This window comes from Aspergillus aculeatinus (assembly GCF_003184765.1).
Source record: "Aspergillus aculeatinus CBS 121060 unplaced genomic scaffold BO66scaffold_27, whole genome shotgun sequence".
Classification (NCBI taxonomy): Eukaryota; Fungi; Ascomycota; class Eurotiomycetes; order Eurotiales; family Aspergillaceae; genus Aspergillus; species Aspergillus aculeatinus.
Genome location: NW_020291496.1, coordinates 167111 through 194859, shown reverse-complemented (window position 1 = coordinate 194859; position 27749 = coordinate 167111). Strand labels below are relative to the sequence as shown.

Here is a 27749-nt window from a genome sequence, read left to right as displayed (position 1 = left end):
GAGATCGCTCGAATTTCCAGAGGCATCTTACTTGGTACTTCGGAGATACATGGCTTCCTTTTCTCTGACTACGCAGGGCCCCCAGCATCATTGAAATTCCAAGTTATACTCTAGTTCCTCAATGTGAGAGAGGAAAGCTTCCATGCAACGTACCTAGATCAAGAGTCCCTTCGCCGAAGATCCCTCGAGCCTATAAGTACGGCGTGGAATCTATCTTATCCTTTGCTTCTCATCAGAACTGTGCCTCATCAACGATCCTCGTGATTCTTCGGCTCAATCCCACACTGCCATTTGCCACCGTACCAATATGATTGGGAATCGATCCATCGCCGAAATGAAGCCTCAGACCATTCTTACTATCTTCTTCGCCTCCTGTGGCGTCATGGCTGCGCCGGCTGGGACTGCTGTCAACGAGATGAACTGCAGTCTGAGCGGCGGTATGGCCTGCTCCGGCGTCGTCGAGTAGTTTTGCCCACCTCTGTGCTTGGTATGCCGTCTCTCAACTATAATCTCGCGGCCATTGCTGACTCATGAAGAGGGGGACAGATCAGATAATGAGCCTGAGTCTCCCATTTCCGACGGAAGATAGTACTAAGTCTACAACTGGATGGCCAATCATAGTTCGTTGGTGGTAGAAGGGCAGTATCATGGGTCTTGGAGCGAGGGTATGTATGTATCTATCATCATTCTTCTGTGTCTCAGTGAAACGACATGTCAAGCAGACGTTCTTTTTGGTTTCTCAAATGCTTTGAACTGTAGTTTCTGGTAGGACTCTAGCCGAACTGGAGCTTTCCACATTTAGATAAACACTTGTCAGACGGTGGGATGGAAGAGACAGACAGACCTTTTGAGAAAAAGAAAGCCTGAGCTCCGTAGCTTCAGATCCCTTCCTTGGGAGCGCATCGCCCAGCGACAGAACTTCATCTCTGGCCATTGTTATCTGTGTTGCTTGCTCGTATGAGTTGTAGTGGCAGTCGAGGTGAGGTATACTTGAGCAAACCCACCCGCGGATCTAGAATCAGATCACCTGACCTGACCGCCACCCGTCCACTAAAGCGGCACCGCTTCCTCTCGGACAGCCTCCTCCTCCGCCGGCCGCTACGCAAGTTTACAGAACGGAAGCTCCATCATCTACACCTCACCATTACCGCGCGCATTTCCTGTTATTCTCGACACCTTAACCCCTCAATTCCTCCTCTACCACCTACACAGCCAACACGAAAGGCACTCAGGTGCACCAGCAACACAAAATGGCCGCTGTCGCAGCGCCCACAACAACTCCCCCCAACTGCACGTAAGTTTATCTCCGCCTAACCACACCCGCAGATTTACACTCTCCTCATGATACCCTACCTACCCTTCCCCCCTCTACCCCCCAACCCAACAGGAGATTCAAAGCTAACGCAACCCACAGAGTCTACGTACGCCCAACCCAACCCCAACCCCAAACCCCCTCAACCCCACTAACACCGCGAAAAAGGTCCGCAACCTCGAAGAACGCATCAAGATCGACCAACTGAAGGAATCCCTGGAAGAGATCTTCTCGGAATACGGCAATGTGATCGAGATCGTGGCCAAGACCAACCTGAAGGCCAAGGGCCAGGCGTTCGTGGTCTTCGACTCGGTCGAGGCGGCCGGCCGCGCCATCGACGAGATCAACGGCTTCGAGCTATTCGACAAGCCCATGGTGCTGGACTACGCGCGCACGCGCAGCGACGCGACCGTGCTGCGCGAGGGCGGCGAGGAGGAGCTCGAGGCGCATAAGCGGCGGCGCGGGGCGGAGAAAGGTTTGTTTTTTTTCTTTCTTTCTTGGGGGGTGGGGGTGGGGGTGCTATGGGGGTTTTTACTTGGGGGCGTTAAAGCGGAGGACTACTGCCTGGGGCTGATGGGATGCTAATACTTTGTGGTTTGGCAGAGCGCAAACAAGCGCACGAGGCTCTCGAAGCGCAAAAGAAACTCAAACGCCCTCCCGGCGCGGTGGTGGCGCCCAACGACCCCTCCGGCCGCCCGGCCAAGGCGGCCAAGGGCGCCGGCCTCAAGCCCACCAGCGGCGCCGCTGCGACCGTCATCCCGGACGAGTACCTGCCGCCCAACAAGATCTTGTTCCTGCGGGACCTGCCGGACACCGCCGACCAGGACAGCCTCACCGCGGTGTTTGCGCGGTTCGAGGGGTTCCAGGAGGTGCGGCTGGTGCCCGGCCGCAAGGGGATTGCCTTCGTCGAGTACGAGAACGAGTCCGGCGCCATCAGTGCCAAGGAGGCGACGTCGGGGATGCCGATGGGCGAGACCGGGAAACCCATCCGGGTCACGTACCAGAGACAATGAGTGGGTGGTTGTTGGTGGTTTCATGTCTGTTGGCGTTTTGCGGGGGGTTCACGGGTTTTTGTCTTGCATCATAATCATCATCATCATCATCTGCTTATGCCAATGCTCATCTTTGCTTCCATTGGGGATATGACTAAAAAAAACACAAATTCTCAAGTGAAGACAATAACAGCTACATGCTCGGAAGTATACTAGTTACATAACAGGGACAAAGAGGGGGGCATCGCTGCGCTATACTTAGAAAATCACGTCGGCATCTTCCTGCTCGCCGAGCACGTCCGGTGCCTCGGGGGCTTCTTCTTCTTCTTCTGCGGCCGCTTTCTCTTCTGCTACCTCCTCGGCGGGCGGTTCCTCTCCGTTGGCTGCAGCGGCGGCGGCGGCAGCGGCGGCAGCCTCCGCCTTGGCCTTGGCCTTCTCCCGCGCAGCCAGGATCTCGGCGTCGGCGGCAGCGGTGTCTCGCTGTTTCTTGCCGGAGACCTTCTTGAGACGGTAGAACTCCTCTCTGTCGAGTTCGTCGAGTTCGGAGTTGATATCTGGGAATATTTAGTTATTTGCCTTCATCCAGAGAAGAGCCAAAGGTGGTGACTGACATTTGATCGTGTTCTCCGTGCGGGGGATAATAACGTGCTCACTGCAGCTATGATTAGCATCCTTTGCCGCGGCTATTCAGCACAGCATAATAAGATCTTACATAGCATTCACTAGCAGTCGATAATCTCAGCATTAGCATAAACCCCCCCTCCTCTTTTCTGGGAAACATACCTCTGCGATTAACCACCTTAATCACCTCATCCAGAATCACAAACGCAGTCTATGACACCAGCCGACCACACATCAGCAACTCTATGCCTAAAGCCTCAACCCAAAAAAACATACCTGTAAACTCGCCAACTCCACCAGCGTCTCCACGGCCCGCGCGTACGTCTCCCGACACCGCTGGACCTGCTGCCCACCTTTACCCAACCCCGTCAGCCCGAAGTCGTTGATCGAGTCCTCGGTGTAGCTCTCGAAGTGCGGCAGCAGCACGCCGGACACGTTCTCCTGCTTGGCGCGCACGCGGAACCGCGCCTGCTTGGCCGACTCCTGCACCTGGTAGCCGATGTCGCCGCCCACGGCGTAGCTCACCTCCGCCAGCGAGAAGGCGGCGATCTGCATCACGCGGCCCATCTTCTGCTTGGCTTCGTCGATGCGGCGGGTGATCTCTGAGGCGTTCGTTAGTGGGGGGAAGGGAGTTTCGCATCAAACTTGAGGCGGAAGTGCGCGCGGATATATTGGGAGCTCTTTAGGTAAGAGGGGTTGGAAAGGGGAATTCCCCGGGGGCAGGGGCAACCATACCGCGGAAACGTCTGTGGACACAAGTATATACAAAGTCAGTTTCTGTCAAAGGGGTCTCCAGATCATAAACAAACAGCAGGAGATCTCACTTGGTAAGAGCTTCGGATTTGCGCTTCAGTAAACTGTGACCGGTCTCGGCGCCCTTCAATTTCCCCTTCATCAACCCGAGGGACTGGCGAGTCGGGAAGACTGCCTCACGGCCCTATGTAAAAGCAACATAAGTGACCAAGCTTGATAGTAAGACTGAAGTAAAGAATTCACATACCACCGCACCCGACATGATTGAGAGCACTGAGGGAAGAAATAAGCAAAAGACAAGGGCCAGGCCACGGATAGCGTCGAGAAGGAAGGAGGAGGAATGAACCGATAGGGACGGAGAGCGGCTCAAGCCATGACGATTAACTCAACTGATAAGTCAAGTCAATCCGCAGCAACAAATGTCCCAAAGCTCGGACCAACCCGTGCCCGCCGGGGCGCATGACACCCGGTCACGTGCCCTGCTTGCGACCTCCATCGCCCGCAAGCTTGGAAACCGCATATCCCCAAACCCCTCCTCTCCCTTCCAGCAGCGACGAGGGCTTCTTTTTTTTGACTATCTGCATATGCGACACTCACCTCGCCGGGTGTTACTGCGTTGATTTCCGTGTGAGTCGGTCCCGCTCAGTTTGAGTGGCGCAATGCCAGGGACAATCCTGCCCCCGAGATCCCACCGGCAACACGCACAGATGGACCGTTCCTCGGCCTCCGGGCCGGACTTCTACCTGATTGTAAGTCGAAAGTCGAGGGGAGAGATCTGCAGAAAGAGCTGAAACTAATTTTTGCGTCAAGGCCGATCAGGATACCGTGTACGAGCAGGATCTTCTGCGCAATCCCGGCAGCGTCAAGCCATGGCTCGCGTATATCGAATACAAACAACAGAATGGAACGCTGTATGAGCAGGCGTTTGTATGTATTCTCAGAATCGGGCATCGAGTGTCGTTTGGGACAGGAACTGATGATGATCGCAGGTTATGGAACGCGCTTGCAGACAACTGCCGAGATCGTACAAGTTGTGGAAACTGGTATGGATTCTTTTTTTAACCGATGATCAACGCTGAACTGACACCCCCCAAGTATCTCGAGTTCCGGACGAACCACCTCCGAGGCCGCAATGCGACAGTCTACAAGGCCGAATACCAGAAGGTGAACGCGCTCTTCGAGCGGGCCCTCATCCTGCTCAACAAGATGCCGCGCATCTGGGAGCTGTACCTCTCGTTCCTTCTGCAGCAGCCACTGGTGACGCAGACGCGCCGCACCTTCGACCGCGCCCTCCGCGCCCTCCCCATCACCCAACACAACCGCATCTGGCGGATCTACAAGACGTTCGCGCGGTCCGCGTCGGGCCTCACGGCCGTGAAGATCTGGGCGCGCTACATGCAGATCCATCCGGAGAATGCCGAAGAGTACATCGCCCTGCTGGTCGACATGGGCCACTACACCGAGGCCGTCAAGAAATACATGCAGATTCTCGATGACTCGCGCTTCCAGTCCAAAGAGGGGAAGAGCAACTTCCAGCTGTGGACCGAGATGGTGGACCTGCTGGTCTCCAAGGCGAAACAGATCGAGACCGGCCCCCGTGTCGGGATCGATGTGGACGCCATCCTGCGCAGCGGAATCGACCGTTTTGCCGATCAGAGAGGTAAGCTGTGGGCGGGCCTGGCGACCTACTGGATCACACGCGGCAATTTCGAAAAGGCGAGAGACGTCTTCGAGGAGGGTATCACCACCGTCATGACGGTCCGCGACTTCACTCTGGTCTTCGATGCGTACGTGGAGTTCGAGGAGTCCATCATCGGGAGTCTGATGGAGTCGGCGGCGGCGCGCACGGATAACGGCCAGAGCGACGAGGAGGCCGATTTCGACCTCGATCTGCGCATGCTGCGGTTTGAACAGCTGATGGATCGACGACCATTCCTCGTCAACGATGTGCTACTGCGACAGAACCCCAACAACGTCATCGAATGGGAGAAGCGCGTCGCGCTTTGGGGCGACAACAAGCACGAAATCGTGCAGACCTACACCGCAGCGATTGCCGCGATCAACCCGAAGAAGGCCCACGGGAAGTTCTCGGAGCTCTGGGTCAACTACGCCAAGTTCTACGAAAACGGCGGCGATCTGGATACCGCACGGGTCATCATGGAGAAGGCCGTCAAGGTTCCGTTCAAATCCGTGGCGGAGCTGGCCGAGACGTGGTGCGAATGGGCAGAGATGGAGCTTCGGAGTGAGAACTTCGACAAAGCGGTCGAGATCATGGCCAAGGCAACCCAGGCGCCCAAGCGCTCGACCGTGGACTATTTCGATGAGACGCTCTCGCCCCAACAACGGGTGCACAAAAGCTGGAAGCTGTGGAGTTTCTACGTCGATCTGGTGGAGAGTGTGTCCACGATCGAGGAGACGAAAGCGGTGTACGAGCGCATCTTCGAGCTCCGCATCGCCACGCCTCAGACGGTGGTCAACTACGCCAACCTGCTGGAGGAGCACAAATACTTCGAGGACTCGTTCAAGGTCTACGAGCGCGGCCTGGATCTGTTTAGCTACCCCGTGGCCTTCGAACTGTGGAATTTGTACCTGACCAAGGCGGTCGACCGCAAGATCGGCATCGAGCGACTGCGCGACCTCTTCGAGCAGGCCCTGGACGGCTGCCCGCCCAAGTTCGCCAAGCCGCTGTATCTGATGTACGGCAACCTGGAGGAGGAGCGCGGGTTGGCCCGCCACGCGATGCGGATCTACGAGCGGGCGACGCGCGCGGTGTCGGACGAGGACCGCTTCGAGATGTTCGAGTTCTACATCACCAAGTCGGCCTCCAACTTCGGCCTGACGTCCACGCGGCCCATCTACGAGCGCGCCATTGCCGCCCTGCCGGACCAAGAAGCCAAGGAGATGTGTCTCAAGTTCGCGGAGATGGAGCGCCGCCTGGGCGAGATCGACCGGGCGCGCGCCATCTACGGGCATGCCTCGCAGTTCTGCGATCCGCGGACCAATGCCGGCTTCTGGCAGAAATGGGAGGCCTTCGAGGTGCAGCACGGCAACGAGGATACCTTCAAGGAGATGTTGCGGATCAAGCGCAGTGTCCAAGCTCAGTATAAGTATGTATTCTGTCCCTCTTTTTGGTGAATCATGTAGCTAACTGTACCAGCACCGACGTCAACTTCATCGCCTCCCAGGCCATCGCCCGCAGCCAACAACGCACGCAAGCCGGGGACAAGCCCCTCGAGAACGGCGACGGAGACGAAGACTCGGCCGCGGCGGCCGAACACGCCGACGCCATGGCCGCGCTGGAGAGACAGGCGCGGGCCCCCGTGGGCTTTGTGGCGGCCAGCACCGGACCGGAGGGAGGCAACCGGCCCGAGCAGCAACCTGTGGGTGCTGGTGGCGCTGTCGCGGCGCCCGTCAACCCGGACGCGATTGATTTGGATGATGAAATGGACGACTAGTGACCGCCTAGGTAGTGATGACATTTTTGCTTGCATATCAGCCAGTTGCATAGATGAACCAACTCCAAGCCTCTATCTTAGCGGTCTCCAACCTCTCCCGCCCCACCGCAAACTCCCACATCCATTCCACAAATGTACAACAAACACACTTGACCTTGACCTACCTACTACCTACCTACCTACCCACAACCTACAACCCACCCAAGAACCCATCGATCTTCTTTGTCCTCTACCCATTTCATCTTTTCTATTCCACGCGCATCATCGCGCCCTGTATCCGAATATTCCGTCCATCTTATCTTACCTTCTTACCTTATATCTCATCTGATCTTGACCTTGGTTGACATTGGAATATGGATATCATCCCAGGGCTGGGCTCAATACAACTCCCATTCCCTAGCCTACCAAACGTAACCCAGTTCTTCGATGTAGACAAACGGTGGGATATTTGCTTTCCCATCAGCCCAGCTATAGGGATGTTATAGGGATTGTGGGGTAGATAATACCGTACTGTAACTTACATACCAGTGGGACTTTCATAAGGACCCATTCCAGCTGGGGCAAGAGTCGTTGTTCGAGGCTTGAAGCTTGAAGCTTGATTTGAAGTTGGAGGGTCCAGTAGTCAGCCCCGTCAGCGTGAGTGTGACCAGGCTGCGTAGGGCAGTGTTGTGTTGTGTTGTGTTGTGTTGTGTTGTGTTGTGTTGTGTAGTGTAGTGTAGTGTGGTGTGTGGTTTATAATTAGTTTTCTGGGACTAATCTGGCACTCCTGCATTGAGGCCGGAGCTTTCTTTCCGGTTCCTCCCCCCCCCCCCCCTCCAAATTCCTCGAGCTCATCCAACGGAAGGATGATTCGAATCTCCGGCGATGGGACATGAGAATATTCCGGAATACAGCATCGTTCCTGAATTACCACCCTTGATGTATGAGTACAACACCGCTCTTATCAACCACTCATCTTACCATAATCCTTAGCGTAACCACAATCATAACCATAACAGCAATCACTAGAATTACAATCCCTATAAGGTAATTATAACCACAACAAAAAGCATCCAGCAGCAACAAACCAACCAACTTACACTACGACCCTTACCTAAGACAAGAATAACAGCAACAGCAACAGCACCAGTAACAGCACCAGCAACAGCACCAGCAACAGCACCAGCAACAGCACCAGCAACAGCAACAGCACCAGTAACAGCACCAGCAACAGCACCAGCAACAGCACCAGCAACAGCACCAGCAACAGCACCAGCAACAGCACCAGCAACAGCAGCAAAGTAGAATAGGGAAAAGTCCTCATATTAAACAACCCGCTGAAAGGGTGTAACCTCATCACCAACCAACACTTAATTTACACCTGGAACCCGGACGGATCTGAGTATTCACAAAACAACCCCCCTCACCACCTCAACCACCCCCTTCAACTCGCGATTCGGCCGCGTCCAGTCCTCCACCTTGACCACCTCCGCCCCGGTCTCCATGAACAGATACTCCGCCGTGAGGGAACGGACCTGCCCGAAACAGAAGAACAGAGTTAGCATGACGCGTTGAAAAGAAAGTGCTTGAATCGTCCCTGAGTAGCCCGGTAGCCTCAGGCCCCAGGCCCTCTGGAGGCCAGAAGCCATCCACCACATAATACCTCACTAAGAAACAGGAAGGAGAAACTTACCCTCGGAAAAGGATGCAAAAGCAACCCCGTCATCTTCTTGCGAACATCCTTCTGCAGCACCGCCCCCGCAGCGGCAGGCACAACCCCAGAAACATCCCCAGCAACCCTCGACAGCGGCGCGTAGACTCTGACCGCGGCCTCCAGACGGGCCAGATTGGGGGATTTGAAGTGGGCTTTTTGGATGAGCACGAAGAGATCCTTCAGGACGTCCCTACTCCCCCCAAAAAGAAAACCATCGAACAGAGTTAGCGTATTCCCAAGCTTTCGAGCGCCTTTAGCAAAGGGGACATACCTCAAGCCAACACCATCTACATCCCCAAAATCCCGAAACTCGAAACCATCGAGAATAAACCCCACAAACTCCATCACGGGGATCGCGTAGCGGTCGTCCTGTAGATTCGTCGCCAGAATTCTGCTGAGGTCGGTGAGGAGGGCGAGGAGGTATCCCTGTTGCTGCAGACAGTAACTCCTGACCAGCGCTGCCCGACTAGCACGGATGAGTCCCTCGCTTCCTGCCACCGCGGAGGTCGCTAGACCCTGGAACAGGGGGGTCCGCAGCCAGGGGATTTGCTGGAGACTCAGGAGTTGGAGGAAGTATTCCGCCGTCGAAACGTGGCTGAAGTGGTCGAATTTACTATCATCACCCCAAGTCAGAAACAAATCTATCATCTCCACACACCAGGGACGGGAGGGACGTACTTCAGCAGCGGGGGAAACTCCTCGGCCGTCTCCCAGAAACTCTGCAAACAGAGCCAGGCCGCGATGCGGACTTTGTCCAATTTCTCGGCCGCCAGGCGGCAGAGACAGCCTACAATGTCCCGGAATTGATCTCGACTACTGCTAGAATTCTTGGGGAGGATGATGCCCGCGGCCTGGATGGCCTCGAGGCGGACCAGGGAGCCCACGTCGCCGCGGCGGTCGGTCGTGTAATCGTTCAAGAGTCTGACCAGGTGGTTCACCAGACTGTCCGTGATGTCTATAGCAGTATCAAATTGTCAGCGGCTCACCCACAAACTCATATCCACACACTCGCATCCACAAACATACCAATATGCGGCAGAATACCGCTCGTCAGGCTCTTCACAGCCGAGACCCGCTTCTCGATCAGCTCCTCCTTCTCAGCACACCGGACCAAATTCTCAATCACCGACTTCCGCAGGGGACTGTCCGGCGGCAGCCGTCTGAACACCGCCCCCAACGCAGCGATCTGACCGCGTCCGGTGGGCAGGTTCCAGGTGGTGCTGAGATGGGAGAACCACGCCTCCAGGATCCCCCTCTGCGTCTCCGACGACAGCAGAGGCCACAGCTCCGAGATGGCTTGCGAGGACGTCTCGATCGAGATATCCTCGCTCCGCGATATGCACAGCAGAAGCACCTCGCGGGCCTTGTCCAAGACGGTGGCAGACGGTGGTGGGGGCCGTGGCTCGGCTTGGGAGGACGTCGCTCGCGAGAGCGAGTAGATCAGACACGCCGACGCTTCGGCAGTCAGCTCGGGCCGCCAGCTCTGCAGCGTCAGGTCATCCCTCGTCGGTCCGAGAGGCGAATCGAACACACCCCAGACCCGATCCAACAGACCGGCGACGGCCACCGCTTCACTGCCTGTCTTAGTCTTCGCCCGCTGGTCGTGGAACGCATCGACCGTGGCGGCAATGGCCAGGAAACAACCGTGTCTCGTCTCCACCTCACCGTGCGGAATCCCCTGGAGTCGCGCGAGCAACCGCTCCAGCACCTGCTGCATCGTCCGGTAGGAGCCCTGGGCGCTCAACCCTCCAATAGCCCGCGCAGCTTGCCGTCTCGACTCGGCGTCGGGCGAGCCGATTCCACGCCACTGCATCAGAGCCTCCACCAGCGGACTCCAGTAGTGATGGCTCAGCGCGGCCGTGGCGCCCGCGATCTCATTCATCGCCCTCGAGCGTCGCGCGACCGCATGGTAGTCCACCACCTGGACCAGCGGGATGCCCTCCGCGATCGTGTTCGGATGACGGCCGATCAGCTCCTGCAAGGCCGCCGAGGCGCCCCGCCGGATATTGCCCGAGGGGTCCACGCAGGCCGCGCAGACCAACTCAATCGCCAGCATCTGCAAGGTGGTGGTGTTCTGCTCTCCCTGGACACTGGGAGTACTGATGGTGGTTTGTGTCGTCAGAGCGAGGAGCTCCTGGGTGGTGTACTTCCGCGACAGCGCCCAGATGCCGAAACAGGCGGCGTCGCGAACGCCGGTGCCCACCGAGCTGCCCGTCGAGGATCGCTGCTCGAAGTCCAGCCCCGAGACCAGCGGCTGCAGCACGGCGGGCAGCTGGGTGGTGGGGGGCGCGCGACGGAAGAGCAGGTGGCCCAGGGTGAGGACCAGGCCCTGCCATCGTTGGGCGTCAACGGCACTTAGGTTGCGTTTGAGGCTGCTCATGCCGATGCGACGGGCCTCGAGGAGGGTCACGATGGCGCCGTCCGGCTTCTGGTACAGGATGTTCTCTTCCAGCGAGCCGGTGACCGCCTCGATGACCTCGGCCGCCATCTCCGGGTGCAGCTTGAGGGTGATGATACTCAGCGCCTTGCTGGCCGCAAAGCGAACGGGGGTGTCCTTATCCGCCAGCGAGACGAGGAAGTGATCGATGGAGTCCTCCAGGATACTCGAGACCTCATCCTCGGTCAGTGCACAGGTTGCCCGCTCGCCGGCTGCCAGCGCCATGACCGTCAGCGCGCGCAGGATCTTGATGACAATCTTCCTCGCCGACGCCGACGACCGAATGACCTGCGACACCTCCGAGGTGCCCTGCACGATGCGCAGCGTCTGCTGAAAGACGGGCATAATCAAGGGGGCAAAGTCCTCCACCTGGGCGGACGCGGCCAAGCGGGCCAGAAACGACAACACGCCGATACACGTATAGACCGACATAGGAGTAGTCGTAGAATCCGTACTTCCAGCAGCAGCAGCAGCAGCAGGCAGCAAAACCCCAAAAGCCCACTTCACCAGCGCCCCCAAAAGCCCCAACGCCTGCATATCCCGCCGGAGAACCAACCGCGCCAACAACACCGTGGCAGCCTCGCGCTCCTTCCCAGCCACATGCACATACTCCAACGCCAGCGAAAGCAGCGCCCTGGCCAGCCTGGGTGTTTGCTCTGTCCCTGCCGCTGCCCCCTCCCCCTCTTTACTCACCATCAACCCACCCACACCCACCTGCTGGAGATTCCCAAACGGCACAACCAAATCCTCCGACGACAAAAACGCCAAATCAAACGGCGCCAGCAACAAATGCGCCAACCACATCAGCATAACATAGCGCTCCTCCCACACCATCCTCCGGGGCACATCCCACGGCCGCGCCTCAGTCTGATCAGCAGCATCCGCATCCCAGGCAATGAACGCCCGCAGCAACGGATCCAGATACTTCGGCTCATTATTCAAGAACCGGCTGATGACTTTCACGCCCCGCACCTTGCAGAAGGTGTAGAGGAGGCGGCTGATCGCGCGGGGGAGCGGGTACGCGGAGTGTTGATGCACCGCAGAATCGCGCGGGGCAGCCGCAGTAGCATCAGCATTAGCAACAGCACCAGCACCAGCGTACTCCTCACGGTACTTGAGCAGGTAGGCCAGGAAGGCGTCCACCAGGGGCGGGAGGAGGGATTGCAGGTGCGGGTCCAGGAGTTGGGGCCATTCTTGGAAGGGTTCCAGCTGTTTACTCGCATTAGCTGGGCTGGTCTATGAACTCACTTTCGGCCCCCGAAAAAAAGCCGATTCTATTGCTTTTGGGGGAAAGCTGGAGATCCAACTCACCAACGCAACGAGTCTCTCCGTCTTGGCCGCCGGGGTCCAGCGGCGTGGGACTCGGCTGTTGTGCTTCGGGCCGGACTTCCACAGCAAGGAGGGTAGTTTGGCGGAGAACTCCTTGACGAGGTCGCCGGAGGCGCGCTGGAGCTTGACCTCGCGGTCTTCGGCCGCGTCCATGCTGGAAGCTCGATTTTTCTTGGCCTCTGGCTTTTCAGACGATGAGAGTAGGGCTGTTGATTGAGAGTGATGGGTTAGTGAGTAAGTAGTTGGGGAGACCGGCGGGGAATCGCTGGGGAGAGAGCCCGCTGTTGGTCATGTGACTTGTTCTGGTTTGACTGTTTGTTCAGCATGGATTGATTACTGCAACTGGGAGTTAACGCTCATTAATGCTCATTTTGGATGGAATTTGAGCAGGTTTTTGAGTATCACCTATTGGTTTTATGTGGGGTGGGATATCCTTCTGCTCAACTGTCAGTGAGGATCAAGACAGTAAGTAATATGGATATATACCGCGAAGCCCTATGCTCCCCAACACCTCGGAAAGGAGACGTACTTGAATTAGAATATCAGATACACCCCAGCTATTTCTTAGTCGACATACGAAGAAAATAGAATATCCCTAAAGATACAGTAAAAGTAAAAACAAACGACAACCCATCTCCCCTCCCAGATGAAGCACTAAACCAGGAATAAAACATATCGAAGAATGAAACCCTCAGGACAACACCACTTGAGAGCGCAAACCACCCCTTGAACAGCACACCATAAGTATCAAACGCAAACTACAAATCCCGATCCGACGCCGGCTGCGCCGTATCGAAGAAAGTAAACCCGCCCAGTCCCTTCTCCGCCAACCCGATCATCGTCCGCCGCGTATGCATCACCGCAATCGCAATCGCCAGCGAGTTCCACACGTCCTGGCCCCGCTCCGACAGGTCAAACTGCGAGATGAACTTGCCATCGAAGCTGGCCTCGGCCTCCTGGGGATCCGTGCTGTGCGTCACGATCGCGACGATGGGACCGCAGATGATGAACCCCATGAGCAGCGGGAAGCTGCGCGGAGTCTCGATGGAGTCGTGGATTTTCTCCTGCGGCTCCGGCTCTGGCTCTGCGATCTGCATCGGATCCTGATCCTCCGTCTGCACCGGCGCCTCGGTCTGCGTCGGCCCCTGGGTCAGCCCGAGAGCCTCGTGGTACTTCGCGGTCAGATAGCGCAGGCGGCGGTTGAGGCGCCGCACGGCCTGGAGCGTCGTCTCGCCTTTCCTCTGCGCGTAGACCGCATACACGGGGATCGAGTCGTCAGTGGTGTGGAGATCGGCATCGAACAGCGCCCAGCGGAAGTACTGCTTGATGGCGGTCTTGATCACTTTCTCGGGTCGTTGGCCCAAGATGTCGCAGTCCCGGACGCGGCCCCCGACATTGAACAGGTTGGCTAGGGCTTTGGTGGCTGGGGACGGAATCAGCAACTCACAAGTCAACAGTCTAACGGCAGTAGCACTTACCATACAGATTGGAGCTTCTGCGAACCTGAAAAAGAGGTCGGAAAGAAGGGCCCGAGGTCGGTGGATACAACGATTCCGGCAGCGTCGGGAAGTCGTGTCGCCAGAGCTGGGGCACGAGCGGCTCAAAGCCACGCATAGCGAGCCGGAAGAAAAGGTCCTGCTCTTCACTGTTGTACAGGCCTTCGGGCAGATTGATGGCCGTTGCCCAGCGCGCAGCTCGTTCAGACGAAAAGTCAAACACGATCCCCGTCTTCTCTTGGGGCTTGATGCGATACATCTCGAACTCATCAAGACTCTCGTCATTCTCGCTGTCCGAAGGCGAGTCAAACCTCTCATCCGCCGAGGGTGAATAGGTTCTTGTCCGCCTGCGCGATTTGCCTCCCGATTTGCCCTGCGATTTGCCGCGCGACTGGCGCCGAGATCGAGATGGTTTGGGCCGCTTGTCATCCACGACGACGTCCTGCAGACTACCTAGATTCACAGTTGGCGACTGCTCTTCATCCACAACAAAGCCCACCCGAGCAACTGGGCTCAAGTTAGGCGACGAAGGCGTATCATCCATAGCAACATCAACCCCGTCACCACCTGGACTCAGCTCCGGCGACAAGGAACCCGGGGTACTTTGAGTTCGCAGCGGTGAACCCGCGCGAGAGCTATTCGTCGTCGGCGTACTCGGATTGCCTGCCGCCGCCGACTCGGCCAATGCATTATGGCGGTGGTCGAATCTCAACTCCGGCGCTGGGGTGTCTTGTAGAGAGGACAGGATCGACTCGTGCGATTCCTCCAGCTTGAGCCTCTTGATTGCAGGACTGATGGCGTCAGCGTCCAGCGGCCTCTTGCTGACGGTCGTCTGGATTGACAATGAAGTGGTGTTCTTCTCAGCAGGAGGAGTAGGATACGTGACCCCCTCATCCTGTTCCTCAACCTTGACGGGAATCTGCAATTCCAAGCTTCTCTTCCCTCGCCGGGGGCCGGAGATGGTCTCGTGCAGGTATTTCCCCAGATGTTCGGCTTCGATCTTCATCAGGTTGGCGCCATACCGGTATTCCTCCTCTTCGTCTCGGTGGTCCTCCTTGGATGGATCGTAGTCCGGGTCTCTCTTCGCTTGCTTGGCCCTGGTGGATTTGGCCTGGACTCGTTTTCTGGCTCGAGCCATCTCGGTGAGTGCTGAGCAGAGGAAATTGTAGATGCGTCGGGTCGGGCTCGGGGTGGTGGCCTGAGTCTTAGGAGTAGTAGAAGTAGCAGGTGTTACTGTCGGCGCTTCGGGGCTCACGTCTTTGTTGGTACCGTCAGTATTGGTGGCAAGATGGGGTGATTCTGACTGAATCCCCAGAGTAGAGGCTACACAGGCAACAGTTCTGTCGTCGTCTGCGTCGTTGGAAGCAATTTGCAGCAATCGTAGTTCGTCCGAAGTATGTCGGGAGTCATCTGGAGTCAGACGTGGACATGGAGGCGGCGGCGAGAAGGGCAATAAATTGCGGTGGATGTCAGAAGCCATCTTGTTCTTTGTGTGTTTGGCAGTTATCAATCGTCCGTTTATCTTCTTTTCTCTGTCCTTGTCCTTGTCCTTTGTCTGACTTGAGGGGGGTGAGTGGTGGAAGACAAAGGGAGGGGAAGAAGAGACAGATTACCGAGTATGGAGAGTAGGGGGAGGGAGGAAGGTGATTGAATATGGCTCAGGATTAAACAAAGACTTGTTCCTGGTGAAAGTAAAAGTCAAATGAGAGATCATCACCCTATTTCTGGCTACAAGTGATACATTCACTCCACCCTCGAGAAGGCATGGCCCGAACAAAGAGCATCCTGCGAAAAGAGGTGGTTTGTACACGGCATGTTTCACCTCGGGGGAGGTAGCGTCAAAATCCTCAACCGGCAGCGAGTAGGCACTACTTGAGCGACAGGAAGGTGAAGTAAGATTATACTTGTGTCAGCCGGCGCAACACAGCTTCTATCCTCATAAACCATTCTAACACAAGAGCAGCATCCTTCGAGTGACCGTGCCACAAAATATACTGCAATAGTCATGAGAATAGATAGTCCCTGGAGCAGAGTTATATTCCGAGCACGTCAATTACGCCCACAAAGAAACAGAAATTAGAAGACAACCAAAAGCCTCGGGTTGCAGAAACAGGATATAATGTCGTAGAATAAAACACCGTCGAAGCCATCAATCCATCTGCATTCACAAAAGCTATCACCACGCTTACACTGGCACTCAAAACACTTATGGGTATGTGAAAGACACCGGCGCAAACGGTGCCCAAAGACCGGCAACATCAAGAATCCGAGAAACACATCAGGCCAAAGTAGAGACAAGACAAACGCGCAATCAGCACAGGCGGTCGAGAAGTTACGCGGAGAATGTTTATGCGAAGTCGGCAGTGTAGGAGAAGCCGCGGAACTCTTCCTGCATAGCTTGAGAAAGGACTAAGAAGAGGTGTTAGCCTGCTGTGAAATAACCTTGCATACTGGATTGGTGCCTTACCGGACTGCACAGGCGTCAGGACAGGAGTCACACTTGTGAATTCCTGATCGAAATTGCTGGTATCTGTCGGGCTGGTGATGGTGGGCATGAAGGGTGGTGGCACACGCTTGTGGTAGATATCATCCCAGTTGACGTTCCTGAAGAATGCATGGGACATGACTTCTTGGGCATCGGTAGGACCCGAGCCCAATCTCAGCTCGGGCTCACGAGTAAGCAGTTTCTGCAGGATAGAGACCGAGTCGCGGGGCATGTGGATGGGATACAGCGGCTCGTCGGCGAGAATGGCGTCATAGATTTCGTCCTCATCCTCACCACGGAAGGGGGATTGCTGAAGAAGCATCTGGTAGATAAGGACACCGAATGCCCACCAATCGACAGCACGTCCGTACTTCTTATCCAGGAGAATCTGATCCAAACTGTTAGACACAATCCAAGGAGAAGCACAGACAAGAATATCTTACCTCGGGTGCCATAAATTCGGGCGTACCACAGAAGGTGCTGGTTGTTGCACCATACCACATGTTTTCCTTGCAGAGACCGTAATCCGCAATCTTGATATGGCCATCCAGAGTCAAAAGAATGTTATCAAGCTTCAAGTCACGATAGATGACACCATTCTCGTGGAAATACTTCAGCGCGAGCAAAACCTCGGAAGCATAGAACCTACGCGCACGAAAGTCAGCATCCTGGCTATGGTTAAATGACGAGAATCACTTACTGTGCTCGCTTGAGACCAAACTGGCCGCGCTGAATGTGGAGCATCAGATCACCACCACTGATATATTCCATAACGAAGTACACGCGCGTCTCGGTCTGGAAACAGGCGTGGAGGTTAAGGAGGAAGGGGTGACGCTCTTTGTTGGCGATCAAGAAGACCCGCTTTTCAGACTTGGTGCTTTCGACTTCATCATTCTCGATGATGAACTCCTTCTTCAGGACCTTGATCGCATAAAGCTTCTTTGTGCTCTTGGTCTCCGCCAGCATGACCTTACCAAAGTTACCCTTACCCAAAACCGCCAGGAAGTTGAAATGATCCAGTCCGATTCTGACCTTCGGTTGTTGCTGAGGCGCCTCAGGTGCTTGCTTTTGTGCCACTGCCATACTCTGTTGCGGTGGCGGCGGCGGCTGCTGCTGCTGCTGCTGCTGAACGCCATACGGACCAGGGGCACCGACATTCTGCATCTGCTGATGTGGCATGCCTCCTCCTTCAAACATGGGATAAGCCGAAGGATCATAGCGAGCATGCTGGGGTGGCTGGGGCTGCACAGGGCGGCTTGGTTCTGTAGGTAAATTGAGTTAGTTGCCGCCTAGAAGTTGATCCTCACCCTGTGAAATGAACATACCTGGCATCGCCTGGGGAGGACGAGTATTTGCCGCGGCTGCGGCGGCATGGCTTGCGAGATCGGCCGAAGCCGAGCTTCTGGGAGATGTCTGAGATGCTTGAGGGGTAGTTGGAGACTGCGGAGGCTTATATGACATAGACGCAGCGCTCACGGCATCCCGAGCGGCGGGCCGTGCTGGCTCGTACTGCTCGACAGGCTTTGACGGGTAGGCCATGGATGTATGGTCCTGCGGAGTCTGAGGAGCGCGCAAGGTGCGGTCGCTCAGGCGGCTGGTAGAGCTGACCGATGGAGACTTATTATGAACCTTTGCCCGAATAAGAGTTTCCAAGATCTGGTTAGCTGCTTCCATGGACATGCCACAGAAGTCGGGCACGAGATGAGTACAGTGGGCGTGACTCGTGAGACCACACTCTGTAGTAAAGCGTCGCATGTCAGTTCCTGCCAGACTTTCGGGCTTTAGAGGGTTCACCTACCTGTACAGCGTTTTGCGTTCTTGCGTCCGAAAGGCAGCAAGTATCCACAGTGGCAACACCAGTTGGCTGAAAGGTTGGAGAAACCCTCGAAACGGTGCGGAATCCGGTGGTTGATCTTCTCTTCGTCCGGGTCCGTCTCATAGTTGGCTTTGCTGATACACTTGGTGACGACCTTGGGATAGCACTTCTTATGGCAGGTGTACTTGCAGTCAGCACACTGCATGCCGGCGGCATATTTCAGGAAATCGCCGCAAAGCGCGCAGCGCATGATGTTGTAAAACTGCTGCGTGACGAACTTGTGGCCTTGCTTCTCGTGGACCTCCTCCTTCTTCTGCCGAACAGCACCTTGACGATTGAGACCAATATCGAACGGACGTCGGTCTTTCAGTTGCTTAGCTGTGGATGATGTCAGTCCAATAGCCAGTCGCGCAATAGAGCGATTTCAAACTCACCGAAACTCATGGACAGCTGGATACGCCCAACTGGTTCCAACGCAAACCAAGAATCAATGATGACCTGGCCAGCACCCGGTGCGCCGGCCGCACCACCCTGACCACCCGGCCCTGCAGGACCCCCGGGGCCACCTTGATGAGATGCACCCATTCCTCCTGCAGTATCGGGCCGTCCGGGCTGTCCTCCATGTCCCATCTTTTCCGCAGAAACCCATCCCGATGCATTGAACTCCGTTTCGATCTTTTTCCGACGCATCTCCTCGGCAATGTCCGAAATGCGCACCCAGAGCATGCCGATCGGGGTAGGCCGATCTCCAGATTTATCATATACGGTGAGTTCGATTTCGTTGGCCTTGTCAATCTCCAAGTTGAAAGTTTCATCCTGCCATCTATCTGTGCGAGTCGGCTTCGTGCGCGCTTTAATGGTATCCTCCACTTTCAGAACCACAAAAGTCTCCGGGCCGCGCGAGAATCGGGAGCTGGTGGCATGATCTACATCTTGCACGGCATGGATGCGCATGGTTAGCAGACCTGTGAGCGGCTTACGCAGGTTTGGTGTGCTTAGGCTCTCATCTGGCAGAAACGAAGGGTTAGCTACGAAACAGGGGTGAAAGATGGCGTCGGTGATTATGCGACTGACCATCAGGGCTGTCTGCTGATTCGATGTCGACGTGAAGATCCTCATATCGCTTCAGGGCCTGCTTCAGCAACTGGATCTTCTGGTTACTCTCAATCCGCCGGCCTTCAGCATCGGCACGACTCTTGCGATCTCCCTCATCCTGATACAAGCGAACCATCTTCTCGATACCAGCCTTGTATTGCTTCTCTACACTCAGCTTGAACTCCAGCTGGGACAGCATGAGCTGGATCTTGGGTCCCAGGTACTGAGTGTCATATTTGATCAAGTCTGCAGATGATCAAGTCAGCCTTGCTTCGAGTCGCACCCGGGATGTAGGTCTCGATCGCTCCCATCCCGGCGACCGGGAATGTGAAATGCCTACCGAGCTTTGTGTAATTGGGGCGAGCCTTGGGCACGGGAGCAAAAGGGCGAGGGTCTGCGTATGGGGCACCTGACGGCATGGACCCTGATCCTCCCTGCGGATATTGACCGGCCCCTTCGCCATACTCATTGCCGTAATCCTTCTGCGGTGGCACAGGTGCACCGTCACCCGAGGGGATGCGTCGATCGGTCGGGGATGCCTGGCCTCGTTCTTGGCGCAACTGCAGTTCCCGCATCTTCTCCTCGAGGTAAGCAATATTCTTCTGCCCATCGCGAATGTTGGCGTCGACCCTTTGCTGCACGAGAGGATTATCGGTCGACTGTCGCATGTTCGAAGCGGCGGCGATGAGGGCCTTCTCCCGCTCGATCTTGCGGTAGACCGAGGCGATGAGCTCGTCCCCGTCCATGGTGAAGGTAGAAATAGCCGGGGAGAACTATTGGGAGGTCGACAAGAAACCAAGAAACCCGTGAGAAGGGTGGTTATGAACGGGTCCTGCTGCGATTAGAAGGCAGCCAGGAGAGATGAGGAGGGGGAGGGGAGAGGGGGAGGGGCGGGGAGCAGGAGGAGGAGGAGGAAGGAGAGGGGGGAGGGAGATGGGGGAATTCAAAAAGTGATAGTGAGAGAGAAGGGAAGGGAAAGAGATGACGGGAGTGAAGGAGGGAGGCGGAGAGGGGAAAGGGAAGGAAGGAGGAAAGTGGGGGGAGGGAGGGAGAAGACGGAGGGACGAGGGATGGAAGACAGAAAGAAGGAAGGGAAAGAAAATCGACAACAATAACAAGAGTTGGCGATCGCGGGGCTCTTACTTTTGTTGACAGTTGCAATTTGCAGGGGGGAAGGAAGAAAAGAAGGAGGGGAGGAAAGAAAAAGAGCACAGAAATGCAAAGGACTTAATTAAGAAAAACCAGGGAAGGTAGAAAGAAGACACAAACAAGCACAAGATGAGATAGATATCATACGGATAGCATGAATGATGGTGGATGAGATGGAATGTCAGTCAATTCATGGAAGCAAGCCAGTCCAGTCCAGTCCATTCCAGGTCAGCTCATTGATTGAGTGAGGTAGTGAGTAGGGAGTCTGGCAAAAACCGTCGTCAGTCAGTCAAGGCCGTCAATCAATCCATCAATCATCAATCAATCCATGCAGTCAATCGGGAAACGAACCACGGGTTGAGTGAGACAAGAATGGACGGACTAGTACGGAGTAGTCCAGAGAGTCCAGAGAGTCCAGAGAAAGACGGCCTCCCCGTGCTGATGGATGATTAACAACTAACTTGCTCCTCGTGTCTCTCGCTCTCTTGCTTTTTCCGACCCAACGAGTTACTAATTGTGTAAACCGTCTACCTTCAGCTACAACTACCAATTTCGTAGTACTGAGAGGCAGCATGTCACATCTTCATTCAAGTTTCAAGATCCCATGTATGATCAGGACTGAAAGGGTCATTTGATGAATACCAAGTCGTGCATTAAGGGTATGGGCAGAGCCTCTGGATTTCGTTTGGTTTCTGACCGCCTGAGGGAATCATGAATCATGATCAATGTTGTTGCCTTTCATTCTGAGGCATCAATCACTCACGCCTGCCTGCCTTCTTCTGACGTGACATTCCCCCATATCTATACAAGATCACCTACCTTCCTACCCATACAATGAATGACTCTTGCGACTCTTCTTTTCATTCCATCTACCCGCATTACCCAAAGAAATAAAACACAACACACATACCACGTCCTAGCCACCCCTATGGATACACTAGCATGCATATGTTGTTGACATCACTTCCTACGGAGAAGGCTCATCCCACCGAAATCCAGCAGCGATACAGTAGGACGGGGTAAATCGGGTTCATGACGCTACACTAATGGTCTTGCGGGCGGGAGAGGTCGCTCCCCTTGCTTGCGTCAGCTCTGCTGATACTCCACAACTGCATCGCAAAGGTCATCTGCCACCCCCGCATTCCACCTTGACCGATGTGATTTCATCTCCAAGCAAAATATGCATCCGCCCAATGCCTTGACAAACCGAACAAGAACACCACTGCGAGAGTTCAAGTCGCAGCACAACACGCCCTTGTAAAGCATAGGGGTGGATAACAACCTGGAAAGAGGAATCATTCCGACCTCTTTGCGATACGCGGCAGAGACGCCCAGGCCACAAGCATCACTCCATACAATCCAACGCAGATCGGATGCAGCACGTAAGTGCCCACATTTTGCGCCAACAACCCCGTAAAGAAGGGCGAGGCGGCACCCCCGCTGCTTCCCAACGCACTAATGAAACTCAAGCTCGACGTCTGCATCGACCGGGGCAGCAGCTTGCTGAATACCGCAGTGGCGCACGGGTAAACGGGGCCTAGGAGGAGACCCACGATCGCGACAGCGACGGCATCCCCGATGATGTTGGGAATGAGCCAGGTCATAAGCTGAAATGCGATGGATCCGATCACAAGGAGAATGACAGAAAGCTTTTCTCCGATAAAGTGGGCAGGATGCGATAAGAAGAAGCGACCGAGAGTAATCCCAGCCCAGAAGCCGGCACTAACATAACCGACGTGTGACGGGTCCCCATGGCGATAGCTGATGAGGAACGACACCACCCACCCAGAGATTGAGACCTCGGCGCCCTGATAGGCAAAGATGAACAGAGCCCCAAGCAGGGTGGTCTTATCCTTGACCACTTGCTTGAGAAGACGGCTTCGGCTTCTTGACTCGCCGCCGCTTGCTTGCCGGGATGCGGTCTGCTGTAATGCGCCCAGAAGCTGTGCTGGAAGCTCTTTCTCGTAATTCGCGAACGACCATACCGCAAAGGCCAGGTTGAACAACGACAGCGCGAGGTTGATACAGTAGAAAAGGGACCAACGAACTCCATGTGATGCCATAGCAGTTGCCACAAGCGGTCCCACGACGCCCCCGACTCCATAAGACCCATGAAGACCACCCAAAGCCGCGGTACTGTTGGCGAGGTTCGCGCAGTAAACATTGTTCAGCGCTAGACAGACGGCCATCCCCAAACCAAGAAGAAAGAAACTTGCAACGACCGCGGGAAATGGAGGTTTGCAGATGATGATCACGAATCCGGCCACTAACAGGCTCATGGACAGAGCATAACACTTGGCGCGACCAAGCTTCATCTCTAGTGGATGTGTGATCAAGGCTGCGAGTATGAAGCCCAAGGCATTGGTAACGAAGATCAGAGATACGACCGCATAACCGATATTGTAGTCTTTCTCCATGTAAGGGATCAAAGCACCAGGGGCGCTGTCGTTCAATCCCTGCGCGAAATTTATCAAACAGGTACTCAAGAAGCGCCATTTGGTCTTGGATGGGTTGCTGAAAGTCGGTGCCGGACCGGAAGCCTCATTCTCTCCAGGGGAGGCTGAGTGACTTTCGAGTTCACCTGGGGTGATAGGAGTCTGCACATCGGTGGCAGTATTCGATGATACCCCATTGACAGGCTGTGGACGCCCTTGCTGTAGCTCAACCAACTCATGATCGGATGGGGTGTGTGCGATGCCTTGCTTATCTCTACGCACAACGGCAGCCGGACTGGCGATAGAAGCTGGGCTCTGAGACTCTACCAGGGCGCCAAATGCCGAGGCTGACATGCTGCAGGGTTCGGAAGAGTAAGGGCACGCTAGGACGGAGCTCTATACTTTGGCTGGATCACAAACACGTTTTGATGGATCGTCGCCTTTGGCCGTCCGCCCAGTGGTCTTTTGTAGACTAGATAGACTGACTAATTCTTCTGGGGCCCCGCCAGCTGATAAATCGTAGTCCATCGGCTAAAGTCGTATAGGAATTCAAATCCCGAGAACCAATCAGGCTCACAGAAGTACGTGGACATGACATGTTCCCTTCGCACGTTCAGTGATCCCCAGAAGGCGCGGGCCAGAAGGCGCGGGCCAGAAGGTGCGGGCCAGAAGGTGCGGGCCAAAAGGCGTGGGCCAGAAGCAATGCGGAGTCGGTCAGATCAGCACATTCAGCAAGATCACGCTGGTCTTGGCTCGACTTTGTGGATTGGCCTCTGCTGGCACCAAGGCTCTTCTTGGCTGCTCTGCATGGAAATCTGGACATGACTCGTAATAAAACTCGATGACTGGCCGGATAGTCTGCATGTTGCGATGACGGAGAGTGGGTTGAGCACGGAGTAGATAGCAGTCGGCTTTGCATGTGAAAGCTTCAGCAGCGGGCAGATGTAACCACATGAAATATTAACGGTACGAATATAGTGCACAGGGAATACACACACCCACGTATTCGAATTGACAGCACGTTCATGCAGTGATAGAGAGGGTAGTTGACTGGCCGCTCACTGCGGTAATTCACGCGACTAGAACAGGCTCTCTAAACCGTGTACCTTAAACCGTGCGCAACGCTCATCGAGATCTGTGGTACTGATACAAACATATGTGTGGGACCTTGACGGATACCCACGATCCAGAGGACTCTTTACTTTTGAAGGAAAACACCTTTTGCTTTTGACAAACCTACTGAGTAGTTCCATGTTAGTGGATGCTGTCATGTCAACACTGCCAAAGTGAATGAACAGCCAAATACGGTGGGCCGAGAATTTGTCTCGACGCAGGGAGGAATGTAAATCCGCTTCTACGGCAAGCTATTTGTTGCCAAGGCGGTGGGGCGGGCCCGTCTTACCCAAATACGTAGGAAGGTCGAGTAGCCCACCGTAGCTTCCAGGAACGTCGCCGATCTCCAGCCCCCGCCCGGACCTACTCCTCTTCTCTCTTCTCTCTTCTCTCTTCTCTCTTCTCTCTTCTCTCTTCTCTCCTCTCTCCTCTCTCCTCTCCTTTCTTCTCTCTCTCTTCACTCTCTGATCGCGAATTCCATTCTTACGTAAAGGAAGTGTCTGCTCTTGCTGTCCTCGCCGCCGTCCTGCCATTCCTGTGTTTTCATAGGACTTTTCAATTTCACTTGTTGACTTTGGATTGGGCACGTACTCGTGACCAGGCCGCAAGAGCTTTCACCACTTTACTATCTTGTCTCCTCATCGTTGATTCTTTATATGATCAAAGTCAGGGCTGCTTATCGTTACTCAAAAGCCCGGGTGGGAGGGCTACTCGATTCATCATCGAGGGGGTTTTCTTCTATCTAGCTGATCTTACAACACCGAAATGACTACAGCATTCCCAAAGCCCTCCTGGGCCTTGAAGAAGCAAGTCCTTGTTTCTTTGCCTCAGGGCGATAGTCCTTGTTTGGCCAAGCTTTACATTGACTACGATGGAGAAGCTAATCAAGGCACCGTATCACTCAATTTCAAAGCAAACGTACTGGCTAACTCGAAAGGCAAACTAGAGCAATTCTCATTGAATATCCCACCAAGCGCAGTCGAAAGGTACAAAGTTGTACAGCCCACCACCGAAACACTTTTTCCGGAATCCTTTTTGGCGGAACTCCCAGCCCAGACGCATTGTATCTCGACGGTCGTAACACTGACACTTCAGCTGCATGAAATGGGTACTGTTGCTGGACCGCCTCTCATCCAGCCCCCGGATCAAGAAGACTCCAATCTCGCCGCGTTTGAAAAGATCTGCAAATCCAGTTCACTCTATATACACTTTACTCAGCGACAATTCAACAACGGTGAACTCGATCGGCTCAAGACTTTCTTCTTCACACTAAAAGAAGGACTCCGGCCGAAGGTTTTCAACCATGCGCGCAAAGGCAGAATCGAGCGAGACGGCCATGTCTTTGGGAAGATGCTTGATCCTCCCCCATACTCCGAGGATTCCGAGCCCGAACAGACGAAGAAGGGAGAGGACCTACCCTCATACAAACACCACTTAAAAGGAGTGCACGTGGGTGGAAAACGGCGCCGAGGTATTCTACTATATCGCTGTCTCGTGTACATCCCACTTTCCCTCAGTAGTTTATTGATTCCATATAGATCACTCCTCAATCCCACCCGAGGATGACAGACGAACAAGACATGTTCTTACATCTCCAGAACCCTCGTGTTATTCCACCGAACCCAATACACCGAGCGTTCCATCCCCAGTATCGGCCTCAATCCAGCCCACCCACTTTACGCGTGCTTCCTCCCTTGACCGCATAGAACACGATACCCTTGCACGTATTGAAAATCTGCTCCAGGGAGCCTCCGATAATCTCATCCGCCACCTATTGACTCGCCTGGGATGCCGTTGTCAGCGGCCTACCCCTGCACCCGTAGAGAGCTGCAACCTGTCATGCAGATTCGAGAAAGAGCGGATCGATCCCAGTGTCCAAGCATACATCGACCGGGCGATTGCGGCCCACTTCCAGTCGGACAACATCCAGACGGTCTTCGAGGACATGGTGAGCAAGGGGGTGGACCAGGTCTTCGACGCCTGTAAAATGCACGAGACCGAGTTCCGCGAGCAGGTCGAGGAGTGTAATATCGAGGTCCGCATGACAGCCAACGAGTGTGTGAAGGAGATCCAAAAGGAGGCACAACAGTGCCTGGACGAGATTGATGAACAGGTGCAACAGTGCAAGGACGATCTCAAGGTTCAGGGAGAGGAGGTCGAGATGTCTGCGGAGGAGGCAGAAATTGCTCGGTTACGGCGCTGGTTTGACATCGTCTCGGCCCAGGCCCGACCCTTCGGTAGCTGCAAGTCAAGCCTTCAGGCTCGCCATGCGCTCAGCACTGCGACTAGTAATGCCAGACGCAGCTCCTTCTGAGGCGGTAGGTGGTTGCGTGGTGGTTCACACCATGCTTATGTATGTCATTTAGCACTGCTGTCGTGCACTGCACTTACGATCGACCCCATCATTACTGCCCTGCAATCATCTCAGTCTGCAGATGTTGTACTGTACCTGAGCTACTTTGTATATAGTGCTGAAGTGAGAGAGTAAGATACCCACAACAATCACATACTGTATTTCTCTGGCAGAGGGCATGTGATTACGGTAGTTCGGGAGATAAGTTGAGGAAATCGATACTGTATGACTTCAACTTCAGCATGCCAACTTAAAAGGATGCTAAAGTATGATACAGGATTTTAGCCGTGCACAGTATAGCTGGATCGCTCAAGGATTGCTCGGAACACGCACTTCTGTGCTCCCCCACGCCCCGGGCCGCTCAATGAGCAAAAAGCGGCGCCAAGTTGGATTTAAAGCGGAGAGGGGAGGGTTCAGGAGCACTCAGGCAGCTGGCAGTGCATTCCGGGGGAAACAGTCAATTACCGAATCGGGCAAGGCCCACTTCCCCCTCCGCACTGGGGAATTTCCTCAACTCGGAGAAAAAAAAATCTTTGCCTAAGGTCCCATCAGAGCTTCCGTCATCCACTTTGATTCTCCATCACGGATACTCATTGTCACCTGTCTGACCATCCAGAGTCACCCGCATTCTATTCTTTATCCAAAATATCAGCCCGATTACCCCTCGCGGTTACAGCACCAATTGATCGATATGGGCCCTCCTCGGCGCAAGGTACTTGCCACGGCGGAAGAGACGATGGTCCCGCCGGATGAGCTTGCCCAGGGACACTTGATTACGCGGGTCATCAAAGCTACCGGAAACAACGTCTACCTGGTTGAGACGCCATCCAAGGAGTCGGCCCTGGTCGAGTTGCCTTCGCGATTCCGTTCGACCATCTGGATCAAGCGTGGATCTTACGTGGTGATCGACACCAATGCTCTTGAGGGCCGCGACAACAAGCTGAAGGGCGAGATTATCAACATCGTCCGGGACGAGAAGGCATGGCGCAAGGCTCCATTCTGGTTGGTTTACCCTCATGGAGAGTGCTTTGAATTACTATTAATGCTGTGGCAGGCCCAAGGAATTCACCAAGCAAGTTGTTGCTGCTTCGGACGACGAGGAATCCGAGGAGGAGTCTAATGTTGGTAAACTGCCGCCTTCGGACGACGAATCTGATGCGTGATGATGCTCTTCCCATTGGGAATAGACTCCACGCTTGGAGACCTTTGCTGCGC

At 55.0% G+C, this 27749-nt stretch overlaps 9 protein-coding genes across 9 annotated transcripts; 4 read left to right on the top strand and 5 right to left on the bottom strand.

Moving 5' to 3' along the window:
* Window positions 1–1097: 1097 nt before the first annotated feature.
* Window positions 1098–2634, top strand: BO66DRAFT_471842 (U1A/U2B'/SNF family RNA-binding protein). Its single transcript, XM_025652904.1, has 4 exons — window positions 1098–1294; window positions 1415–1421; window positions 1481–1787; window positions 1916–2634. Exons 1-4 carry the CDS (start codon window positions 1251–1253, stop codon window positions 2323–2325), a joined length of 768 nt encoding a protein of 255 aa, XP_025503432.1. The 5' UTR covers window positions 1098–1250; the 3' UTR covers window positions 2326–2634.
* On the bottom strand, window positions 2424–3940 carry BO66DRAFT_429156 (H(+)-transporting V1 sector ATPase subunit D; the record flags this gene model as incomplete). Its single annotated transcript, XM_025650440.1, has 8 exons — window positions 2424–2858; window positions 2916–2956; window positions 3017–3026; window positions 3088–3136; window positions 3202–3527; window positions 3661–3671; window positions 3750–3862; window positions 3926–3940. 8 exons carry the CDS (start codon window positions 3938–3940, stop codon window positions 2563–2565), a joined length of 861 nt encoding a protein of 286 aa, XP_025503431.1. The 3' UTR covers window positions 2424–2562.
* A 285-nt stretch (window positions 3941–4225) lies between these two features.
* Window positions 4226–7499, top strand: BO66DRAFT_420809 (mRNA splicing protein SYF1). Its single transcript, XM_025649906.1, has 5 exons — window positions 4226–4427; window positions 4489–4605; window positions 4668–4721; window positions 4774–6785; window positions 6836–7499. The coding sequence occupies exons 1-5, from the start codon at window positions 4338–4340 to the stop codon at window positions 7131–7133; spliced, it is 2571 nt and encodes an 856-aa protein (XP_025503430.1). The 5' UTR covers window positions 4226–4337; the 3' UTR covers window positions 7134–7499.
* A 953-nt stretch (window positions 7500–8452) lies between these two features.
* On the bottom strand, window positions 8453–12809 carry BO66DRAFT_375221 (tubulin-specific chaperone D). Its single transcript, XM_025645638.1, has 7 exons — window positions 12575–12809; window positions 11974–12472; window positions 9853–11931; window positions 9505–9781; window positions 9098–9439; window positions 8806–9016; window positions 8453–8647 (listed from the first exon to the last, which is right to left on the bottom strand). Exons 1-7 carry the CDS (start codon window positions 12743–12745, stop codon window positions 8519–8521), a joined length of 3708 nt encoding a protein of 1235 aa, XP_025503429.1. The 5' UTR covers window positions 12746–12809; the 3' UTR covers window positions 8453–8518.
* Window positions 12810–13362: 553 nt separating this feature from the next.
* On the bottom strand, window positions 13363–14443 carry BO66DRAFT_350739 (uncharacterized protein; the record flags this gene model as incomplete). Its single annotated transcript, XM_025644727.1, has 3 exons — window positions 14071–14443; window positions 13714–14015; window positions 13363–13632 (listed from the first exon to the last, which is right to left on the bottom strand). Coding segments are annotated over exons 1-3 (849 nt in total), but the record flags the coding sequence as incomplete, so codon positions are not given.
* Window positions 14444–16220: 1777 nt separating this feature from the next.
* pkcA (protein kinase c) lies at window positions 16221–20347 on the bottom strand. Its single transcript, XM_025653757.1, has 9 exons — window positions 19825–20347; window positions 19464–19730; window positions 18824–19396; window positions 18372–18767; window positions 17899–18309; window positions 17274–17835; window positions 17033–17218; window positions 16556–16648; window positions 16221–16497 (listed from the first exon to the last, which is right to left on the bottom strand). Exons 1-9 carry the CDS (start codon window positions 20228–20230, stop codon window positions 16347–16349), a joined length of 3045 nt encoding a protein of 1014 aa, XP_025503427.1. The 5' UTR covers window positions 20231–20347; the 3' UTR covers window positions 16221–16346.
* A 1581-nt stretch (window positions 20348–21928) lies between these two features.
* Window positions 21929–23666, bottom strand: BO66DRAFT_411882 (putative MFS efflux transporter; the record flags this gene model as incomplete). The annotated part of the gene is made up of 2 exons (XM_025649316.1): window positions 21929–23415; window positions 23660–23666. The coding sequence occupies 2 exons, from the start codon at window positions 23664–23666 to the stop codon at window positions 21929–21931; spliced, it is 1494 nt and encodes a 497-aa protein (XP_025503426.1).
* A 1164-nt stretch (window positions 23667–24830) lies between these two features.
* On the top strand, window positions 24831–26877 carry BO66DRAFT_98711 (uncharacterized protein). The gene is made up of 3 exons (XM_025653756.1): window positions 24831–25652; window positions 25780–26757; window positions 26812–26877. The coding sequence occupies exons 1-2, from the start codon at window positions 24947–24949 to the stop codon at window positions 26493–26495; spliced, it is 1422 nt and encodes a 473-aa protein (XP_025503425.1). The 5' UTR covers window positions 24831–24946; the 3' UTR covers window positions 26496–26757; window positions 26812–26877.
* Window positions 26878–27225: 348 nt separating this feature from the next.
* On the top strand, window positions 27226–27697 carry BO66DRAFT_324354 (putative eukaryotic translation initiation factor eIF1a-like protein; the record flags this gene model as incomplete). The annotated part of the gene is made up of 2 exons (XM_025643836.1): window positions 27226–27536; window positions 27589–27697. The coding sequence occupies 2 exons, from the start codon at window positions 27226–27228 to the stop codon at window positions 27695–27697; spliced, it is 420 nt and encodes a 139-aa protein (XP_025503424.1).
* Between the last annotated feature and the right edge of the window lie 52 nt (window positions 27698–27749).

Excerpts from the sequence above, each read along its gene's own strand:
- BO66DRAFT_471842 (XM_025652904.1), top strand. The coding sequence starts at position 1,251 with ATGGCCGCTGTCGCAGCGCCCACAACAACTCCCCCCAACTGCAC. Across the intron at positions 1,788-1,915 it reads GCGGCGCGGGGCGGAGAAAG|AGCGCAAACAAGCGCACGAG; the intron begins GTTTGTTTTTTT and ends GTGGTTTGGCAG.
- BO66DRAFT_420809 (XM_025649906.1), top strand. The coding sequence starts at position 4,338 with ATGCCAGGGACAATCCTGCCCCCGAGATCCCACCGGCAACACGCACAG. Across the intron at positions 4,606-4,667 it reads CGCTGTATGAGCAGGCGTTT|GTTATGGAACGCGCTTGCAG; the intron begins GTATGTATTCTC and ends TGATGATCGCAG. Across the intron at positions 6,786-6,835 it reads AGTGTCCAAGCTCAGTATAA|CACCGACGTCAACTTCATCG; the intron begins GTATGTATTCTG and ends TAACTGTACCAG.
- BO66DRAFT_375221 (XM_025645638.1), bottom strand. The coding sequence starts at position 12,745 with ATGGACGCGGCCGAAGACCGCGAGGTCAAGCTCCAGCGCGCCTCCGGC. Across the intron at positions 9,440-9,504 it reads GAGTTTCCCCCGCTGCTGAA|TAAATTCGACCACTTCAGCC; the intron begins GTACGTCCCTCC and ends GGGTGATGATAG. Across the intron at positions 8,648-8,805 it reads TTTTGCATCCTTTTCCGAGG|GTCCGTTCCCTCACGGCGGA; the intron begins GTAAGTTTCTCC and ends TGTTTCGGGCAG.
- pkcA (XM_025653757.1), bottom strand. The coding sequence starts at position 20,230 with ATGGACGGGGACGAGCTCATCGCCTCGGTCTACCGCAAGATCGAGCGG. Across the intron at positions 17,836-17,898 it reads TCCTCCCCAGGCGATGCCAG|AACCAAGCCGCCCTGTGCAG; the intron begins GTATGTTCATTT and ends ATTTACCTACAG. Across the intron at positions 16,498-16,555 it reads CCTGACGCCTGTGCAGTCCG|TCCTTTCTCAAGCTATGCAG; the intron begins GTAAGGCACCAA and ends ACCTCTTCTTAG.
- BO66DRAFT_98711 (XM_025653756.1), top strand. The coding sequence starts at position 24,947 with ATGACTACAGCATTCCCAAAGCCCTCCTGGGCCTTGAAGAAGCAAGTC. Across the intron at positions 25,653-25,779 it reads GGGTGGAAAACGGCGCCGAG|AACCCTCGTGTTATTCCACC; the intron begins GTATTCTACTAT and ends TTACATCTCCAG.